At 34.4% G+C, this 21034-nt stretch overlaps 1 protein-coding gene across 5 annotated transcripts in view; it reads left to right on the forward strand.

Annotated features, from left to right (window-relative positions):
• The window catches only part of LARP4 (La ribonucleoprotein 4), an 82383-nt gene that overhangs the window by 40117 nt on the left and 21232 nt on the right, over positions 1 to 21034 (forward strand). For 4 of the 5 annotated variants that reach the window (XM_077753367.1, XM_077753365.1, XM_077753368.1 and 1 more), the window contains 7 exons: positions 1210 to 1357; positions 1982 to 2134; positions 4790 to 4865; positions 8688 to 8824; positions 11134 to 11237; positions 15246 to 15356; positions 16234 to 16287. In XM_077753367.1, the coding sequence (XP_077609493.1) occupies positions 1210 to 1357; positions 1982 to 2134; positions 4790 to 4865; positions 8688 to 8824; positions 11134 to 11237; positions 15246 to 15356; positions 16234 to 16287 (783 nt within the window). The remainder of the gene's footprint in view (positions 1 to 1209; positions 1358 to 1981; positions 2135 to 4789; positions 4866 to 8687; positions 8825 to 11133; positions 11238 to 15245; positions 15357 to 16233; positions 16288 to 21034) is intronic. The other variant, XM_077753366.1, reaches the window with a different exon arrangement.

The raw sequence follows: 21034 nt of genomic DNA on the forward strand, positions 1-21034 counted from the left end.
CTAATCTAATAGGTAGGTAAATGGTATTTTCTTACTTGTGTGCGTATATGTATATTTTTTCTAGAATTTTATTTTCTTAGTCCTTTGGTTGTTTTTTTTTTTTTTTTTAATGTTCATTATTTTTGAGAGAGAGCACGGGCAGGGAGGGACAGAAGTGTGGGGCAGGCAGAGGATCCAAAGCATGCTCTGTCCTGACAACAGAGAACCCAGTGCAAGGCTCACACTCACAAACTGAGAGATCATGAAGCCAAAGTTGGATGTTCAACTCAGTGAACCACCCAGGCTCCCCTATTTTTAGTTTTTTGTTGTTGCAATTTTATGTCATGAACTGTGGGATCTTGACCTGAGGCAAAATCAAGAGTTGGACGCTTAACCAGCTGAGCCACTCACGTGCCCCCCAGGATATTATTTTTAAGTGATCTCTACACCCAGTATGGGGCTCAAACTCACAACTTCAAGATCAAGAGTTGCATGCCTTACTGATTCAGCCAGTCAGACACCCCAGATTGCTGTTTTTGTCTTGGGAAAAATTTCCAAATGTTAGAATTGTTCAGAGTCACAGGTCTCTATCACAGTATAGATGGCAACAAGAATTATATACTTTGGGAAAATCGTTCTAGATAACTAAGAAATTTGCTGTAAATACATAAGAATAATGCCAAAGATAGGTTAATAGTTTGAGGAAATTTATGACATATGCAAGTAGATTGGAGTAAAGCAGCATTTCTGTATTAATTGTTCAGAGATCTATTTTTTTATTGTATAACTAGCTAAATTTAATACATCTACATTTCAAGTCTATTTAAAAAGATTTATTGTTAAGTTGAGCCCAAATCTTTAAAATATTATTTAATACTATTAAATTACTTAATATGATTGGGATTTCCTTCACATTTAAGTAATAGAAATGTCTGTTAAAGGGGTGACTGGGTGGCTCAGTCACTTAAGCATCTGCCTTCAGCTCAGGTAATGATCTCCCAGTTCTTGAGTTTGAGCCCTGCACTGGGCTCTCTGCTGACAGCTCAGAGCCTAGAGCCTACTTTGGATATGTGTCTCCCCCTCTCTCTGCCCCTCCCCCACCCACACTCTGTCTTTTCTCTCTCTCAAAATAAATAAAGATTAAAAAAAAATAGACAAGTCCATTATCTAAAATTGGAATTTTAATATGTTGACTTTTAAACTTTACAAATATATCCTTTGATTATTTAGCAGGTAACGTCTAAAGGAACTGGTTTAAATCCTAATGCCAAAGTATGGCAAGAAATTCCTCCTGGAAATACTGATGCCACTCCAGTAACTCATGGAACTGAAAGCTCTTGGCATGAAACAGCAGCAACATCAGGGTCTCATTCTGAGGGTAAGTCCTAAATATTTCGTCAGAACAGATCATATTTTGGTTAAACATAAGGTCAAACCAGTTTAGAGAACTTTGGGGTACATCTTTTAATTAATTATTTGATTAAATATATTTATAAATGTTTAACATTAGTTTGTACACAGTTATTATTTTTAGTATGAATGGATTGTCACTAATTCAAATAGTAGCTGTGTCTTTGGGTCTAGCATTTAACCCACTTATGATATGGTATTTATAAATGAATTTTGATAATACCATCATTGGCAATGCTATTTACTTACTGTTTTACTTTGAGTAAATGACTTAACTGCTCTGTGCTTGTTTCCTTCATCTGTAAAACAATAATACTTTTGGCATCAGATTTTCTGAGAACTAAGTGAATAAAGTGCATGAAGCTGTCTGATACATAATTAGTGCTATATGAGTTTTAACTATTAATCATTTTAGCTTGTCCATAAGGGTCAAAACTTACCTCCCTTGGAGAATTCTTATTAAAACCATGTGGACATTTCCCAATTGGTAGAATTCTTTACAATCTTATTATAAAACACATAGCGTCCACAGTTCCTAAAGAAGAGATTTAAGGAATTTCTGTTTACTTTCAGTATATTTTCTTTAATACAGGTAATACAGAGCTTTCAGATGATATGTGTAAGGAATACGAAGTAATGTATTCATCTTGTGAAACCACCAGAAATACTATAGGCATTGAAGAATCAACCGATGGAATGATTTTAGGGCCAGAAGATCTGAGTTACCAAATATATGACATTCCTGGTAAACTTTATGCTTTTATTGGTAAAATGAGCTTACAATAAACTAGTGTTTTTTTCCCCTTACAGTTTATCATTGTTCTAATAAACCTATGGCATTGATCAATTTGTTTTATTTGAAAAGAACTGTATGTTAATGAAATGTTAGGTAATTTTTATAAATAACTGTTTTCAAATGGGCAGACATGAAAATTACAATTTATTATTAATTTTTCAAAATTTGTTTTTGAGAGAGAACAGCATGAGCTGGGGAGGTGCAGAGAAGGGGGATGCAGAATCAGAAGCAGCTCTGGTCTCTGATCTGTCAGCACAGAGCCTGAATTGGGGCTTGAACTCACGAGCTGTGAGATCATGACCTGAGGGGAAGTCATGCTTTACCAACTGAGCCACCCAGGTGTCCCTGAAAATTGTAATTCAAAAGAAAGTTTAAAGAAAAGCTCCTATTTAGGAGAGTGTGAAATTAAAGATAAAAGGGGAAGATAGTCAATATAGTTAAAAGAGACCTCAATTACAGTTTTTCAGAGTCCCAAGTTTCCTGTCTATTAGTTGAGATCAGTGCAAGTTCTGTCAATTTTCCCATTACTTTTTTCAGTGTGAAATGCATTTATAAATGTGAAATTGCAGGGATTAATTTTGAGAAAATGACGGTTCTACCGCAGTTCAACTTGTGAAATATGTTTTTTTACATTTATAAAACTAGCATGGGTTTAGTAGTTGCCTCAATTTAAAATGGATGAGATTTAAAAGAAACTAAAAATGGACCATAGACCCCAACTACCTAACTTAATTTTTCTGATTTAAAGAATCTCTTTGGAAAATAAATGTAATAGGGAATACTCTTGTCTATTGCTGCTTAGTTCTTTGACCTCAGTCAAGGTAAACAAACCTTTGTCCTCAATTTCCTTATTTATTATAAACATTTTGACTAGATTTCTAAGTTTTGTCAGCTTGTAAGTTGATGCCTGAAGTAGCATGGGTGATATTTCCATATAATATTTTAAGGTGGTAGGTTCTCCTCCCTATGTAAAGTTGGTTTAAGTAATGTGGCAACCAGTTGGTATTTTAATAAGTTTGCTATAATGACACTGAAATGTTAAATGAAGTTCTTGCTTATTTAGCTAGCACATTTGGGTGGTTGGATTTTGTATTGGAAGGATTGCATATACATGGAAATAGAATGCTTTTTTTTTTTTTAGTGCTTTATTTATTTTTGTGAGAGAGAGAGACAGAATATGAGCGGGGGAGGAGCAGAGAGAGAGGGAGACACAGAATCAGAAGGCTCCAGGCTCTGAGCTGTCAGCACAGAGCTTGATGTGGGGTTAGAACTTGTGAACTGTGAGATCATGACCTGAGCTGAAATCAGACGCTTAACCGACTGAGCCACCCAGGTGCCCTGGAAATAGAATGCTTCTTCTCACAGTCTTTTTTGTTTTTAATAATTTTATTTTGAGAGAGAAAGAGCACAAGCAAGGGAGGAACCAGAGAGAGAATCCCAAGTGTGGAGCCTGATGTGGGGCTCGAACTAAAGAACTGTGAGACATGACCTGAGCCGAGATCAAGTGTTGGGACACTTAGCTGACTGAGCCACCCAAGCACCCCTTATATTTATTTTTAATGAAGTTAATCTAATATCACTTTGAATTAGGACTAGTAAGACAAGGTAGTGGTAAAATCATGCACAAAATTTGTCTTTATGCACATTCTGTTGTCTGTATCTTTAAAGGAAATTAACCTAATCACTAATGCTTTTAAGAAGACGACAAATTACATGCTTTGAGTCTAATGGTTTTTGTAAGATTCTAATGAAAGAGTGATGGTTTTACAGGCTTGAGTTCTGGGGGAAAAAAACAACAACAGTAAAAAGTCTCGTTCTGGGTTTAAATAATATACAGCACAGGAGGCCATTAGAGAGTTGATCTGAAACTTTGGATGTTTGAGTGTTTAAATATTTTTATGAAGATATAGTGCTCTAAAATCTAGGAATGAAAAAAGAGTATTGGGGCGCCTGGGTGGCTCAGTTGGTTAAGCATCCAACTTTGGTTCAGGTCATGATCTCACGGTTTGTGGGTTCGAGCCCTGTGTCGGGCTCTGTGTTGACAGCTAGCTCAGAGTCTGGAGCTTGCTTCAGATTCTGTGTCTCCCTCTCTCTCTCTCAGAAATAAATAAAAGAAAACAAAACAAAAAAAAGAAATTTTTTTAAGATAGAAGTTTAAGAAGTTTGACTAACATCAGATTTAGTATCAATAATACAGATGTGGAGAGAGAGAGATATATGTATCACTGTTTAGTTAGTTCCTTCAAATTTAGATTACCGTTACCATTACTTTTGTTCTTTGAGCTTTCATTAGAGGAATAAATAGTTACCACATTTCAAAAGTATTTAGGCTAGTTTTTTACAGAAGATAGCCAAGTACTTTTAGTATTAATGGTGCTTTGTTTATGTCTTGATAAAATAATTTTTAAGCTGATCTGAAATCTATCTGAAGAAAGAATAGATAGGTTGAAAGAAATTAAACTTTGTGCTATCTGAATTCTAAAAATAATAGTTTCATGAATTTTAATTTGTGCATTCTTTCTGATTTATTCAGAGTACAATTTGTAATGTTTACCACCTATGATAATTTGGTACTAACTTTTTTCCTCTGTTTCCTACCTTCAGGAGAAAGCAATTCAGCAATTTCTACAGAAGACCTAAAAGAATGTCTGAAGAAACAATTAGAATTCTGTTTCTCCCGGTACAGTATTAATTTTTTTTTAATTGATGTTTCTCATTTTTTGCATTGTTCGGGTAGTAGATGTAAAATACCCATTAAATAGAGTGGAAGAATGGTGGTTTTAATTTCCTTCAGGGATGTATTTTGGTATTATTCTTTAATATATTTCTTAACTAGATTTAAAGATGTAATCTCTAATTGAATATGCAAAGGATCTAGTCTTAGTAGGAGGATAATTAAATTACTGGATTGGATTACTTTAAAAAAAATTTTTTTTTAATGTTTTATTTCTGAGGGAGGGAGAGGGGCAGCGTGAGCAGGGGAGGGTCAGAGAGAGAGGGAGACAAAGAATCTGAAGCAGGCTCCAGGCTCTGAGCTAGCTGTCAGCACAGAGCCTGATGCGGGGCTCGAACCCATGAACCGCAAGATCATGACCTGAGCCGAAGTTGGACGCCTAACCTACTGAGCCACACAAGCGCCCCTGGATTGGATTACTTTTGGATAGGATATTGGATAGTTTTCTTATGAACATACTCAGGTTTAGGGTTCTCAAAAAAGTGATTATCTCTTAATTTATATTTTTGGTAGCTGGCTCTTGTCACCTTTGACCATAGAGTTACTTTTAGAAAGATAGGTGGATGGGCATAGAATTTATGTTACCAGTATCTTCTATTAAATAAGGAGTTCTTTCAGGCAAACGTATCAAAATGTCTCATTTACATATAACAATTATGTAGATATACTTACAGCCTAGATGTCATAAAACTTCTGTATGTAAAACTACTTTTTTTTTTTTTTTAATTTTATTTATTTCTAGGAGAGAGAGAGAGACAGCGTGAGCAGGGGAGGGTCAGAGAGAGAGGGAGACACAGAATCTGAAACAGGCTCCAGGCTCTGAGCTGGCAGTCAGCACAGAACCCGACGCGGGGCTCGAACCCACGAGCTGTGAGATCATGACCTAAGCGAAAGTCGGATGCTTAACCGACTAAGCCACCCAGGCGCCCCATAAAACTACTCCTTTCAAAAGAAACAGAAGTTTGGATATGCATGCAAATGTAATGCTTTCTATTTATCCTGTGTATGGTGAGAAGTAGGACCAGTAAACCAGTTTTTCAAGCTAGAAACCTGGATTTTATTGTAGGCTTCTTTATTTCTTCATGCATAATATACTCTTGACTCAGGTTTAATTGATTCTTTATCCTAAACAGCTGCTCCCATTCCCGCTCCTTTTTATTTTTTGCCTTTATAGTCTAGTACAGGATAAAAGAATGAAAGCAGTAGTCTTCTATCTTGAGTCATTTGTGCCTGTGATACAATTCATTTTCTGTAATATACTTGTAATAGTTATTTAAAAATTTTTGCCTGCTAACTGGATAGTTTGTGTATCTGCTTATATTTCTGAGTTTTTCTCTGTTGCTTCTCTGTCATAATTTCTTGCCTTTTTGCATATATTATAATTTCTGATTGTATGCTGGACATTACATATTGAAAAAGCTAGAAATTGTAAGTGACATAATTTTTCCATCTAGACAAGACTTGAGCTTCCTTCAGGTAGGCAGAAGCAGATTGATTGCTTCAATCCAGTCAGGAATTGAGCTGGGTTAGTGCTGAGCAGCCTTTTTTTTTTTCAAAGTATATTTATTTATTTTAAGAGAGAGCGCAAGCAGGGGGGCAACAGAGAGAGGAGGAGACAAAGAATCCCAAGCAGTCTCCACCCTGTCAGCGCAGAGTGCAATACGGGCCTCCTTCTCGACAACCATGAGATCTTGATCTGAACTGAAATCAAGAGTAGGATGCTCACCCAACTGAACCACTCAGGCGCCCCTCGGCCACTTTAATTAGACTCCATCTACCTCTGACTTAACTCTGCTCCTTAGGCATGACCTCTTCAGCCTTTTGATTTAGAAGTTGTCCTTTTCCTGTTAACTTCAGTCCTAAAACACCAAGGGAGATTCAGTCTATTCTTCAGAGGTTTGAAATTAGCTCTTTAGTCTATTACCCCGTAACCTTCCAAATCTGGCAAATGTCTTATGGAGGAGACGTCTTTTGTTTGATGCAAGTTTCTTCCTTCCACTGGAATTTCCACAAAGCCAGAGATATTATGGTGCCTTTTCAGGCTGGCTCCCAGTCTCCCATCTTCCTCCTTAGAACTCAAAAACATCTTATGGAAGGAAATCTGTCATGTTAGGAGCTCCTTTAGTTTCCAATTCATAGTGCCAGTCCTGTGCAACTGCTTAAAGCTCTGCTGGTTTCCCCCTGGTCCCAGATATGCAAAAGCCCTCAGGAACGAAAGAACATCTTTCTGGAGTTTCATTTTGTCATTGTAGCTTCTCTCTTTTATCTTCAAAAACATGGTTTTATAACTTAGCCAGTCTTTTTTAGTTGCTACAGTAGGAGACCTGACTTGTCATGATCTACCGCATCCTACTCAGAACTCTGATACCATTCTAACCAACTGTGCAGTTGACATTTATGGCTCAAGAAACTTGTTATTAAATACTGGATATTCTTCATGAGTGGTCAAATCATATATATGATTTATATCCATTAATTTGACTTCTGATAAGATACTGTTTAAGAGTTTGACACAAGATTTATTAAGAACAGACATGTTGAAGTTCAGAATTGATTTAGGATACAACTTCTTAGTTATATAAATATTCTGTTTATAGTTGTCTTATTTTTAAGTTCTTAAAGAATATCTTGATGAAGGTGCTATTACTGTGTTCCTCCTTTTATGATAAAGTGAGTTTAACCTTTACTGGTATCTTCTCTATTCTTTTTTGCCCACAAAGCAACCTGTTGACTGTTGAAATTTTTAAAAAGCAATTACTACTTTATTTTAATAAAACTTGAATATAATAAAGGCGTTGGAGCCTACTCTTTGCCCAGCAGTAGGGCATTGAAATACGTTTTGTGGGTACCTGGCTGTCGATTGGTAGACATGTGACTCGATCTTGGGATTGTGAGTTTGAGCCCTGTATTGGGTATAGAGTTTGCTTAAAAATAAAATCTTTAAAGAAAAATACATTTTGAATGATGAAAGTTCCTTCATGGAAACTGTGTTCTGGTTGGAGGAGACAAAAATAATCCATAATAAATAAATAGCTTAGAAGTATGTTAAGTGATAAGTGCTGTGGAAGAAAATTAAGTAGAGCACTATAAGCTAGGGAAGGGGGAATCAAGAGTGCTTGGATGATTTCTGTTTTAAATAGGGTCATTGAGAAAAGGCGGCTTTTAAGCAGAGACTTTCATCTATTTATAATATAACCAGACTACTTCAAAGATCTGATGTGAAGAAGACAACATGAGTTTGATTTTACTTCATTTTGTTACATAAGATTTTATGTCTAAGATAGAAGTATTTATATCTTTTAAAATGTGTTTTAAAGAATCTTTTAACTTTAAATGTTTTAGTTTTAAATTTATTACTGAAATTCAAATAAAAAATGCAAACATCTAGAAATTTTAAATCCTTTACAGTCTAACTCATGATTGAAGCTATGCTTTTTCCCATATGAATATTCTAACATCAGTGATAAAATGTTTATAAGATGGAACTACAGTGTATGTAACATTTTGTAACGTACTTCTCAGTTTAATATTAAGCTCCTTCTCATATCAGTATAATTCCATAAAGTTCTAAACATGTTCAAAACTATTGGCCTGATGTATTTGGGAATTCAGAAAATTTGGACTGTTGTATATTATTTGTTTTCATAGTTCACTGTATTATTTCTGATAGCATAATTTTGTTTTCATAGACTTAGTGAATAGGGCACCTCTTCAGGTGCCTTTTAAGAATTGTTTGTTTTATAGGACGCTTCTGTTTATTTTTTTCAGAGAAAATTTATCAAAGGATCTTTACCTGATATCTCAAATGGACAGTGATCAGTTCATCCCAATTTGGACAGTTGCCAATATGGAAGAAATAAAAAAGCTGACCACAGACCCTGATCTAATTCTTGAAGTGTTGAGATGTATGTAAATCATACCTTTTAAAGTCAAAAGGCTGAATATTCTTTTGATTTCAGGTTACGTGGGGATTTTTTTCTTTTTGTTTGCCATTTATTTATTTACTTACTTTATTTAATGTTTATTTATTTATTTTTGAGAGAAAAAGTATACAAGTAGGGAAAAGGCACAGAGAGAGGGAGACAAAGAATCCCAAGCAGGCTCCACACTGTCAGTACAGAGGCCAACACAGGGCTTAAAATTCATGAACTATTCTTTTTTTTTTAATGTTTTTTATATATATATTTTTTGATGGAGAGTGAGGGAGGGCAGAGAGAGAGACAGAATCTGAAGCAGGCTCCAGGCTCTGAGCTGTCAGCACAAAGAGCCTGATGTGGGGCTCAAACCCACAAACCACGAGATCATGACCTGAGCCAAAGTCGGGCAGTTAACTGACTGAGCCTCCCAGGCACCCCTCAAACTAAATGAACTGTGAGATCATGATCTGAGCCAAAACCAAGATTTGGACATTTAACCTACTAAGCCACCTAGTTGCCCGTTTGCCATTTATTTTTATTTTTTTAAATTGTAGTTGACATAACAATGTTAGTTTCAGGTGTACATCATGCTTTGACAATTCCATACATTAAGCTCTGCCCATCAGGCAGGGAATTGTTAACTCTTTGTTTCTTGTTATTCTGTTCCAATAATTTATTTTTACTGACTTGGTATTTAGCTTCTATATCAGTTCTATACCTTGGTTGTTTTTGATACTCACTCACTTACACCTTGGTTTGCGAGCATAAATGATTCCAGAACTATACTTATAATCCAAAGCACTTGTATATCAAAGTGAATTTCAAGAACTATTGGCTCAAAAAAACCCCAAAACTGTTGGGTCAGTTGTGATCATGTGACATTTAGTGTCATGTACTACTTGTATTGCAAGGCATCACTTGCTCGTTTATCAAGTTAAAATTTATTAGAAATGTTGCTTGCCTTGGGTAACACTGCAGAGTAAGTTACAATCCAAGGTTTTCTATAAAAGCAATTAAATCTCACTTTTCTAGGCTATCAGAAAGTTATTTGTATCATTGTCACACCTTAATCTGTTTCAGACTTTTGAACCCAAGTAAGTAGTACATTTTATATTAAAGCCTAATAGACATACCACATACCCACACAACAACTGAAATGTTAATTATGCAGATTAATATTAAATGCTTGTAATTAACTCCTTTTTTTTAAATTGATTTCACAGCCTGTTAAAGAATTACAGCCTATAGTTAGATAGTACTCTAAAGTTTAGTGAAGAATTTTAGGTTCTAAGCATTTTTAATGGTGTTTGTGTCTTCTATCAGTATTTCTTGGTAATCTCTCTTACCAGAACTTTACCAAAGTTTTTAACTACTTGACTGAATAAAGGCAGGTCTTCACTTTTATATGAAATGTATTGGTAAAACTGTTTAAAAGTTAAATATACCAAGTCCAGTATTGATTTATATGGGAATAGATGATTTCCATTCTCAGAGGGCTAGATACATTTATGAAGTCTCTGAATGGTTTGTGTAATAGTTACTTAAGCTGAGCCAGTCTTGTCATCAGAAAAAAAATCAGTCAAGAGACCAGCAGAATCCTCCACCTCTAAGGGCTGGAACCTAGTACTTATACCCAACTCTTCTTCCCTGTTTCTTATATTCTCATATTTCTTATATTTACGTGTTCAAAGAGATATGGCATATTATCTCTCTGAAGGGACTACAAGTAAAAGTTTAGGCCATGTGGTATTACCTTCATTAAATATTTTCTCAAAATCAGCATCTAAAAGATAGCTTTTACAAAAGTGTCTGTAATAGTATGTAAGAATAAGTATGTTAAAATCAAAGAAAAGTTATCATTTGAGAAAAATTCTTGGTTTAAGTGCTGCTTAGATTTTAAGAATTCTTCACATTAGAATGCAATACTGTAATCTGATTACAAGAGTGGAATGCAAATACACTGATTTTGTTATCTCCAGAAATGCAGAATTTGGTAACTGTACACAGGGTAATTACCATGTTAGATATGTATTGTATGCTCCCAAAAGTTTTTCAATCCCAGTGCAGTGCCGAGACACAAAGTAGGTGTGTCTTTGTTGAAAGAGTAACATTTGACAGTGTTTTTGTAATTAATCCCAAAGTAGTTTATTGTAACTGTAATCTTTGGTTCTACAACTTAATTTCTTTAGGATATTAGCCTCTGCTAATTTATTCACTTGGAAATAGAAATAGTTTTTAATGACATTATTAATCTCTCTCCTTGTCACTTTTGAATGAAATCTTTTTTTAAATTGCAGCTTCTCCCATGGTACAAGTTGATGAGAAGGGCGAGAAAGTGAGACCAAGTCATAAGCGATGTATTGTGATTCTTAGAGAGATTCCTGAAACAACACCTATAGAGGTATTATTAAGCATTGTAAAAGCTTTTGCTAAAGTGTTCTTTAACTGTTTAAAGTGGAGGAGGTAAACAAGCAAACTGTAAGTCAGTGCCTGCATATCATTTACTGTGAATAGGATAAATTTTTGTTTTGTAAATTCTGAAACACTCGAAGAATGGTACAGAGGGGGGACTGGCAATTAAAACATAAGTAGGCTTTTTTGGGAACTTGAGGATTCATCTGAAAGAATAAATTTAGGAACGAAGAAGAAAAATATGAGTCAAGACTAATCCTACTAGCTAACAAATATAAAACAAAGTTGCAACTGTAAAGATGGTGTAGTATAATGATAAAATAGGTGCAATAATAAGTTTTGAATGAAACAGTATATCCAGAAAGACTCTTTAATAAAATAGTAATGTATTTATAATATTTATTTAATAATTAGGTTTTACCACATGTTGTGCAGTGTACTTTATGGTTATTTAAAGCCTAAGGTTTTATTATCTCTATTTTATAGATAAAGTAACTGAACCTTAGTATGATTAAATAACTTGCCTAAGGACACATGGGCTTTTTAAATGACAGTATCTGGTTTGATCTCACTCTGATTTCAGAGCCTCTGTTTCAAAACCACTAAATCACAGCTTCACACTTAAGTTGCCATGTTAATGCATAATATAAATTAGAGATAGGGAGAATTAATAACTGTTATGTGGTATTTATTAGTCATTTAAAAAAGAAGTTTTAGATTCTTGCCACCTAACAAATTTGGCATATTAGTAGTTAATCTTTTTGCCCAGAATCATTCACTATTAACTCTCCAGAATGAAGACGTCCTAAATTTAGAAACAGTGGAATTAGAAAAGAAACTGTCACTAGATAGAACTTCTACTTAAAAGTATGAACTATATGTCAAAAGTGACAAATTGAAAGGAAAATTGCAGAATGGGAAGAATATTTAGATTATTAAGAAACAATGTAGAATATATGAGCCTGTACTCTAGAGCCAAGCCATCTGGATTTGAATTTAGCTTTTTGCTTGCTAGTTCTATGACCTTGGGTTGTTGTGAGAATTGAATTAGTATATAAAGAGCTCAGAGCAGTACTTGGCATGTAAAACAAATGTAAGATTAGCTGTTATTCAGTTTATATTCTGAATACATAAATAGGGTCACACATATGAAAAATAATAAATAAAAGGAAAAAGGCAGCAACATACTATTCATTTAAAAAATAAAGGAAGTGAAGATGACTAAAACAGAGGAAGTCAGCCTAGTCAGTAATCATGGAAATTGGATCATGGATTTGGAGTGGGACCTTAAAGGTTCCTGTCAGCTGGAACAAATTTTTTTTTACTACTTTTGACCCAGACTTCTCTTTTTATACTTGAGAAAGTATATCCATGAATTTAACTCTTCCTAAAGAATAATAAAGGCTGAAAATAAAGAGATTTTCTTGAGATTTAAATAAATGAATCAATTTATGATGCATTTAAGGGAACTAGAAATATTTGAGATTATGGATTTTGAAGATAGACATCAGTAGGTGGCAGTCTAACAGTTCCATAGACAGTTCTACAAAAATGTAAGTTATGGACCGGATGAGAATTTTATTAACTGAACTTGGTGGTATTTCACCACTTTCACAAATGTCACAAAACTCATCTGGTTGCATACTTCATTGTATTTGAGTAGTATTTGATCCAAGAAAATTTCATCATAAGTAGAGACTTTTTTTTTTTAATTTTTTTTTTAATGTTTTATTTATTTTTAGGAGAGAGCGTGAGCAGGGGAGGGTCAGAGAGAGAGGGAGTCACAGACTGAAACAGGCTCCAGGCTCTGAGCTGGAAGTCAGCACAGAGCCCGACGCGGGGCTCGAACCCACGAACCGCGAGATCATGACCTAAGCGAAAGTCAGACGCTTAACCGACTAAGCCACCCAGGCGCCCAAGTAGAGACTTTTTTTATTTTAATTCAGTGTAGCAAAAATTTGAGGGAATTAGGAGACAGGTTAGACTTCACTGTTAGTATGTAGATTGTCCCATCAGCTTAGTAATTATCTTTTTAAAAGTTGATTTCTTGTGATACTTTGATATTTTGCAGGGCATTTTAACCTAATCTGATTCTTTATGTTTGGGAATTACTGGTTACTACTGAATTTCTCCTTGAACTCGAATAGGTATTAGAATGCATTCCAACGGAATCCAATGGATTCCAAATGGATTTTGGAAGCATACAAATCTGGGATTGAGTTCTTTGTGATAGTGTGTAGGTTAAACAGTTTGAGCTACCATTTCTTCAACTATACAGTAGAGATGATAAAAACTTTAACAGGCTTTTTTGCAGGATAAGTCTGTGTCTCACCAAGCATGGTATTTCAGTAGATGTTTCCTTTCTCTTTATAACTGTCAAGAGTTACTTAATGTTGACTTCCAGTTGTTTTTTTTCTCTTTATAAATTTCTTTCAAGCTGTTAACAGTTAACACAGTTCTGAGTTTTGGTAATCATCTTTTTTGAAATCCATATATTTGTTTTAGTTTTCAGTTACTGAAATTTCAGTTTCAATTAAGGAAAAGTGAAGCTATCTTTGTACAGAGTTCATGTCTGTGACTGATACAGACAGCATCTGGATTGAATTGAGAATGCATGAAAATAAATTCTGAGCACCTAGAAATGTTAATGGAGGATATACTTTTTTTTTTAAATCATGGGAGGTCTAGAGAAATTTTTACTTTTAAGGAAAATTAGCTTAAGAGTGAAGTGCTTCAGTTTTGCTGAGATTATTTTTAAATTTAAATCCAAGTTAGTTAACATATACTCTAACAATGGTTTCAGGAGTAGAATTTAGTGATTAATCACTTACACATCGGGTGCTAAATGCCCACCTTAATGCCCACTCCCCCATCCAGCACCTCTCCAACACCCCCAGTTCTTTGTATTTAAGAGTCTGATGGTTTGCCTCCCTTCTTTGTTTTTATCTTATTTTTCCTTCCCTTCCCCTATGTTCATCTGTTCTGTGTCTTAAATTTCACATGTGAATGAAATCATAATGAAATTTGTCTTTCTCTGACTGACTTTGCTTGGCATAATACATTCTAGTTTCATCCACATTGTTGCAGACTGCAAGGTTTCATTCCTTTTGATAACTAAATAATATTCCATTGTATATATTTACCACATCTTATCCATTGGTCAGTAGATGGACATTTGGGCTCTCTCCATAATTTGTCTATTGTTGATAGTGCTGCTGTAAACATTGGGATTCATGTGCTCCTTTGAATGAGCATTTTGTATCCTTTGGATAAATAGTACAATTGTTGGTTAGGGTATCTCTATTTTTTAAAAAATTTTTAATGTTTATTTTTGAGAGAGAGACAGAGCATGAGCAGGGAAGGAGTAGAGAGAGAATATGAAGTGGATTCTAGGCTCTGACCTGTCAGCACAGAGCCCCACGTGGGGCTCGAACTCACAAACCGGGAGATCGTGACCTGAGCCTAAGTCAGACACTTGACCTACTGAGCCACTCAGGCACCCCAGGGTATCTCTTTTTTTTTTAATATTTTAAAGTGTTTTATTTATTTTTGAGAGAGAAAGAGAGACAGAATATGAGTGGGGAAGGGGCAGAGAGAGGGAGACACAGAATCTGAAGAAGGCTTCAGGCTCTGAGCTGTCAGCACAAACCCTGACGTGGGGCTCAAACTCCTGAACTGCGAGTTCATGACCTGATCCAAAGTCAAGAAAGATGTTTAACCTTAGACTGAGCCACCCAGGCACCCCAGGGTATCTATACTTTTAATTTTTTGAGGTACTTTTGCTGATTTTAAAATAAGATTGTATCTCTAAATCATATACAAAACATGCTATAAGTGTGCATATTTTTGTTTCAGAAGATGATCTACTTAGTAGAAAAATGGGCAGAAGGCATGACAGTTAATAAAAAAAAAAAACAAAAAACCAGAAAACATGAAGAAAAACAAATGCCTATTGTTGATACACTTTTTAGAGTTAACTAAAGTTTTTCTTTTTTAGGAAGTGAAAGCCTTGTTCAAAAATGAAAACTGCCCCAAGGTGATAAGTTGTGAGTTTGCACACAATAGCAACTGGTATATCACTTTCCAGTCAGATACTGATGCACAACAGGTGAGAAGAAAACTTTTCTTCTGATTTGAAGTCCTAATGGTAAAAGAAGTAGTAGTATGTTTTAATTGAGAAAATATGCACTCACAATAATATTTGTAAAGACTATTAAGCACCTTGTTCACCTTTTTGGTTGTGCTTATTAATTGGTTTTCTTTTTGATCAGTTTCTTAAAAAGCTTTTTCAGTTTAAGAGCAGTTTGTTTCCTGTCAATAAAAAAATTAACAATTTTAAAATCAACATGGAGATTGGGAAATGTGCTCAGTAGTTAGTATTTCCAGTGTGTACATACTAGGCCTGCAGTAAATATATAACTTCCATTCTGATTATTTTGAATTTTGACATTAACGATTTTACTTACTTGTCATGTCCAACTTAAAGAGAAGTACTATTCCATTGAAACAAAAAACCAAAAATATATCTAATAGCATTTTAAAACCACTCACTGATTGATTGATTGAGTTTTAAGTAAACACTACACCCAACTTGGGGCTAAAACTCATGTTAGACCAAGAGTTACATGCTCCACCAACTAAGCCAGCCAGGCGCCCAGCTAATTTTTTCTTTTTTTAAAATTCTTCGTCTTAAAAGGCTGTCTGAACCATTTTTAAATATGTATGTAGTGATATTTTGGGTCTATTTTGAATTTTGTGCCTTTTTTTTTGTAGTAGTCCATAGTAGCCAATCTATAGTAAATGTGAATTTTAGCTGAGCCATTAATTATTTTTTCATTCCTTACCACCTGGTTAATGAAATTGACTTCAGAATTTTTTATTGTTTATTTTGGAGATAGTTGCTAATACCGTACTCTTGATAGAATACAGATGGCTTTAATAAATGTTTGAATGCTAATGAAAGTTCCTTTCTGCTTTGTTAATAGGCTTTTAAATACTTAAGAGAAGAAGTTAAAACATTTCAGGGCAAGCCAATCATGGTAAGAAACATTTTGTAAATAGAGGTCCGTATAAAGCCAGAAAGTTTTTGTTGCTTGTCTGAGAATTTAAAACACACAGATGGATGTTTTATTAAACCTATAATGATTTTGAAAAGAAATTTCTGTCTCATATAATGTGCTAGAAAATTAGTTGATAGGATAGCAATTCTTTCCAAAGACAACTTCAGACAGCATGAAGTTTTAGTTAGATGCTAATAATTGCCAGCATGTAGGATAATCCCAGCTCTCAAAGTGAGAAGCAGGAATGATATTTTAGTAAAGGTGGAAAACATTCTCAATACTGTCATCCTTATCTCAAAATTAACTGCGTCACCACATTAACATTTGTCCTTTTGGGAACCTGAGAATTGTCATTGATGACACTTGTTCACTATCTTCACAGGTCTAATCTTTTCTCAGATCCCATGAAATCTACCTTCAAAACTTCTTTCAATTATTATTGCCATTGTTTAGGCTTGAACAATTGGAGTAGCCTTTAAGTGTTATGCCTTCAGCTTTCCCCTTATTTTTCCATTCTCCAGTTGCTACCATAGCTGCTCTTTAAAACATAATCCTAAGCATGAAGTTACTTTGATATGCTACTCATTCCCTATGTAATATGATTATTATTATTATGATTACAGTACATTATTCTTACTCTTACTGAACTCTTAATGTGTGTCAGTTTCTGTTCTAAGCACTTTATTTGTATAGAGTCATTTAATTCTTAGAAGAACTTAATAAGGCAGGTACTCTTATTTTATCCCATTTTATGGCAAGGAAAGTGAGATGTGAGAAGTTATGTACCCAGTTTCAGACAGCCAGGATGAGAGAACCAGGATGAGAGAAGCTTACATTTATTAAGATGTTTTGTGTCAGGCACTGTTCTAAGGTCTTATTTAAATTTCATTATTGATGTGTGGTAGGTAGTATTACTACTTTCCATATTAGAGATGAAGGTATCTGCCATTTGTCATTCTGTTTCCTCTGCTTCTCCCTGTTTTCTCCTTTCCCTACCTGAGGCTATAGAAAACTCTTTTAGGTCTTCTAATAGCTTTAAAGTTTTATATGTCAGATTTAGGTCTTTAATACATCTGGAATTAATTTGATGTACAGGAATTGATAAGAATTTAGTTTTTTTCTATGTATGGAAAGGCGGTTGTCTCAACACTTATTTGTTGAGTGGTATTTGTTTCCACAACATGTGTGTGATGTTGCATTTATCAGATCTGCTTTACATTTCTATTCTATCAGTCTATACTGAACTAACATCACTGTTTTAATTGCTGTAGTTTTATTTTTGTTTTAAATTTTTTAATGTTTGTTTATTTTTGAGAAAGAGAGTAAGCCTGAGTAGGGAAGGGGCGAGAGAAGGGGAGACACAGGATCTGAAGCAGGCTTCAGGCTCTGAGCTGTCAGCACAGAGTCCATCATGGGGCTCGAACTCCCCAACTGTGAGATCATGACCTGAGTCAAAGTTGGATGCTTAACCAACTGAGCCACCCAAGTGCCAGTAATTTCTGTAGTTTTAGAATATTCTTGTGTCCTTATGCAAATCCTCCCTTATTTATATTTTTTAAGATTGTCTTGGTTACTGTTAAGAAAACTGGTTTTCCATATGAATTTTGAATGTTTGACTAACAACCAACTAAATAAAACCATATTGGAATTAATAGAATTGTGTTTGATTTATTGGAGACAGTTGGCAGTTTCACCCTGTATTATTATATATTGTGGTAACATTATTAGGATACATTTTTCTGTTAACTCGGGTTTTTTGTATTTTATAATTACTTCCTTAAAGTAATTTTTGTTGCTTTCCCCCTCTCCATAGTATCTTAGTGATTTCTTTTTTTTAAATTGTTACTGTCTGGAGCACCTGGGTGGCTCAGTCAGTTTAACGTCCAGCTTTTGATTATGGCTCAGGTCACAATCTAATGGTTATCTGAGCTCTGCTTCAGACCCCATATTGACAGCACGGAACCTGCTTGGGAGTCTCTCCCTCTCTCTGTGCCTCTTCCCTGCTCAGGCTTGCGTGCGCGCTCTCTCTCAAAATAAATAAACTTTAAAAAAAAATTTTTTTTAATGTTACTGTCTGCAGGAACCTTACTGAACTCCTTTATCATATCTGTCTGAGAGAGCATATCATCTACAAATAATCCCTATTTTGATTATTCTTTATACCTCCCATTTCTTAGAGCTGATTACTTTTCCTGAGGTCTTAGGTGTAGTGTTAAAAATATCTATATATCTATATTTCATTCTAAGTATTATTATTTATTTGCTGTTTTGGGTTTTGTTTATGGTTCCTTTAGTTAGCCATTACATAGCACATAGGCTAATTCTTGCTAGGAGATTCACGTTAGATTTTACATCATTCGTTAACACCAAATGACCTAGCACCTGGAAGGATAGATACAGGAGCCAGAAATCCTGTATTCCAACCCTTGATGCTGCTTTCAGCCACAGGCTCTTTGATCTTGGGCATGTCAAGTTACCTCTAAGGCCCTGGTTTGTTTGAAATGTGCATGCTTTTCATTTTGAGAATTCAGTGATTCAGAAGCAGTGATCTTGGAGGACAAAGGGATTAAGGGAAGAATGTTTCCACCTGTTGATAATTTCATTAAGAGGCAGTGTTTCATCCAATTTTAACTAATTAACTTTTTATGACTGAGAATATTAAGTTTTATCTGGGTTTCATAAAGATATATGTTACAGAATGTCATACAGAATATATGTTTATATGTTCCTTATATATTTATTTCAGAATTTGAAGACTAAAAATAGTTGTATGTCGTAAGAAAGTCAAACAATATTAAATAATTAACAGTTAGTTAATTAATTCAGTTTCCCTTTTCCAGCTTCCTCTAGTTGTTTTCCCCAGATGTGATGAGAATTTTTTTCAGTATTCATGTAGGAATTTTCTTTCTTTCTTTGCATGAATAAGAATGTACAGTAGACACTCAGCTTCTCTTTTCACTGAATAGATCTTTAAGATCTTTTCATTCACTGTTGTTTCCAGCATATATACAATATTGTTGATGTGTATCACAGTTGAATTATCTATCCATTTTTGTCCATGGACAAGCATTAACAAGCATTAACTTGTTTCTCTTGCTTACAAATAATGTTATAATGAACATTATTTCTTAAGCTTTCTTTGGAAGTTTTTTTGTGTGTAGAACATACATACATATAATTTACCATTTAACTATACAACCTAGTGGTATTTAATACATTCACATCGCTGTGCAACCATCACCAGTACTTTTGCATCATTCCAAACAGAAACTCCATGAAACATCTGCCCATTTTTCCACACTCTAATAGTCTTTCTTCTAGTCTGTGTCTTTATGATTCCTATTTTAGACACTGCATATAAATGGAATCATGCAATATCAGTCTGTGTATTTGGCTTATTTCATTTAGTGTAATGTTCTCAAGGTTCATCTATGTTTAACATGTATCAACTTTATTAGTTTTTATTGACTCCATAAAATCTGCTGGCTTTGGTTCTCGTTTGCCTTCCTTTACCTGTTTTTAAGATGGTGACTGAGGTTATTGATTCAAAGTCATTCTTTTTTAACAAAGGTATTTATAGTTATAAATTTCCCTCTTAGCACTGTTCATTACATCCAGTAAGTTTTGATGAGTTGTATTTTTTGTTTTTATCCATCTCCAATTATTTTCTAAACTTTGTGATTTCTTCTTTGACCTATTGGTTAAGAATATGTGTTATTGGATTTCCACATATTTGCTAATTTTCCACTTTTTCTTCTCTTCCTAATTTCTCATTTCATTCCATTGTGGTCAGAGAAGATAATTTGTATGATTTCAGTCTTTCTGAATTTATTAAAACTTGACTTTGTCACAACATGGTTTATCATCGAGAATGTTCCCTGTAACTTGTGTTTGGAACAGTGTCATGTTAGGTTAGACTGGTTTATAGTGTTGTTTGAGTTCTCCATTTTTTCCCCCCTGGCTGGGATTTAATTTTAATTTTAATTCTGGTATAGTTAACATATAGTGTTACATTAGTTTCAGGTATTTTTCAATATTGGCCATTGTTGATTTTTTATTGTTTGATTAGTTGCAGTTTTGGGAGAGGGAAGTTCCTAGCCTGTATCTGTAAGGATCATAAAACACACCTTTCATTCATTTATTAAAAGCATCGTTTTGCTTAAACGTGTATTATTTCACTTGATATTCCCAGCAACTTGGTGAGGCTTATGGTTTCTAATCTAATTCTCTCACATCTGTTTTAGTTCTGTTACAAAAGTCAGCAAACTTTTTCTTTAAAGGACCAGATAGTAGACATTGTACATTTGCCAGTCATGAAATCTGTTGTAACTATTCAACTCTGCCATTATGGCACAAAACACAGGCAGTATGTAAACAAATGATCTGATTTATTTTATTAAGTTTTAGAACATTTCTTTCTTTCCTTTTTATTTAGTACAGGGAATTGCAAACATATAAAAGTAGAAAAAACCGTAAAATCAACCACTGAGATCCCATTAGCCAGTTGTAACAATTTGTAGAGCATGACCATTCTTGCTTCATCCATTTCCACATATTTCTCTATGCTCCCAATTATTTTGAAGCAAATTTGAAACTTAATTTTATCTGTAAATAAACTAGTATTAGTAGCTCTAAAAGATAGAGATTTTTAAAAAATTATAGCTACAGTATCATTATACTTTTAAACAATGATCATTAACTTCTTGAACATCATTTGCTGTTATAT

Source organism: Crocuta crocuta, unplaced genomic scaffold, assembly GCF_008692635.1.
Source record: "Crocuta crocuta isolate KB4526 unplaced genomic scaffold, BGI_CrCroc_1.0 scaffold30, whole genome shotgun sequence".
NCBI lineage: Eukaryota > Metazoa > Chordata > Mammalia > Carnivora > Hyaenidae > Crocuta > Crocuta crocuta.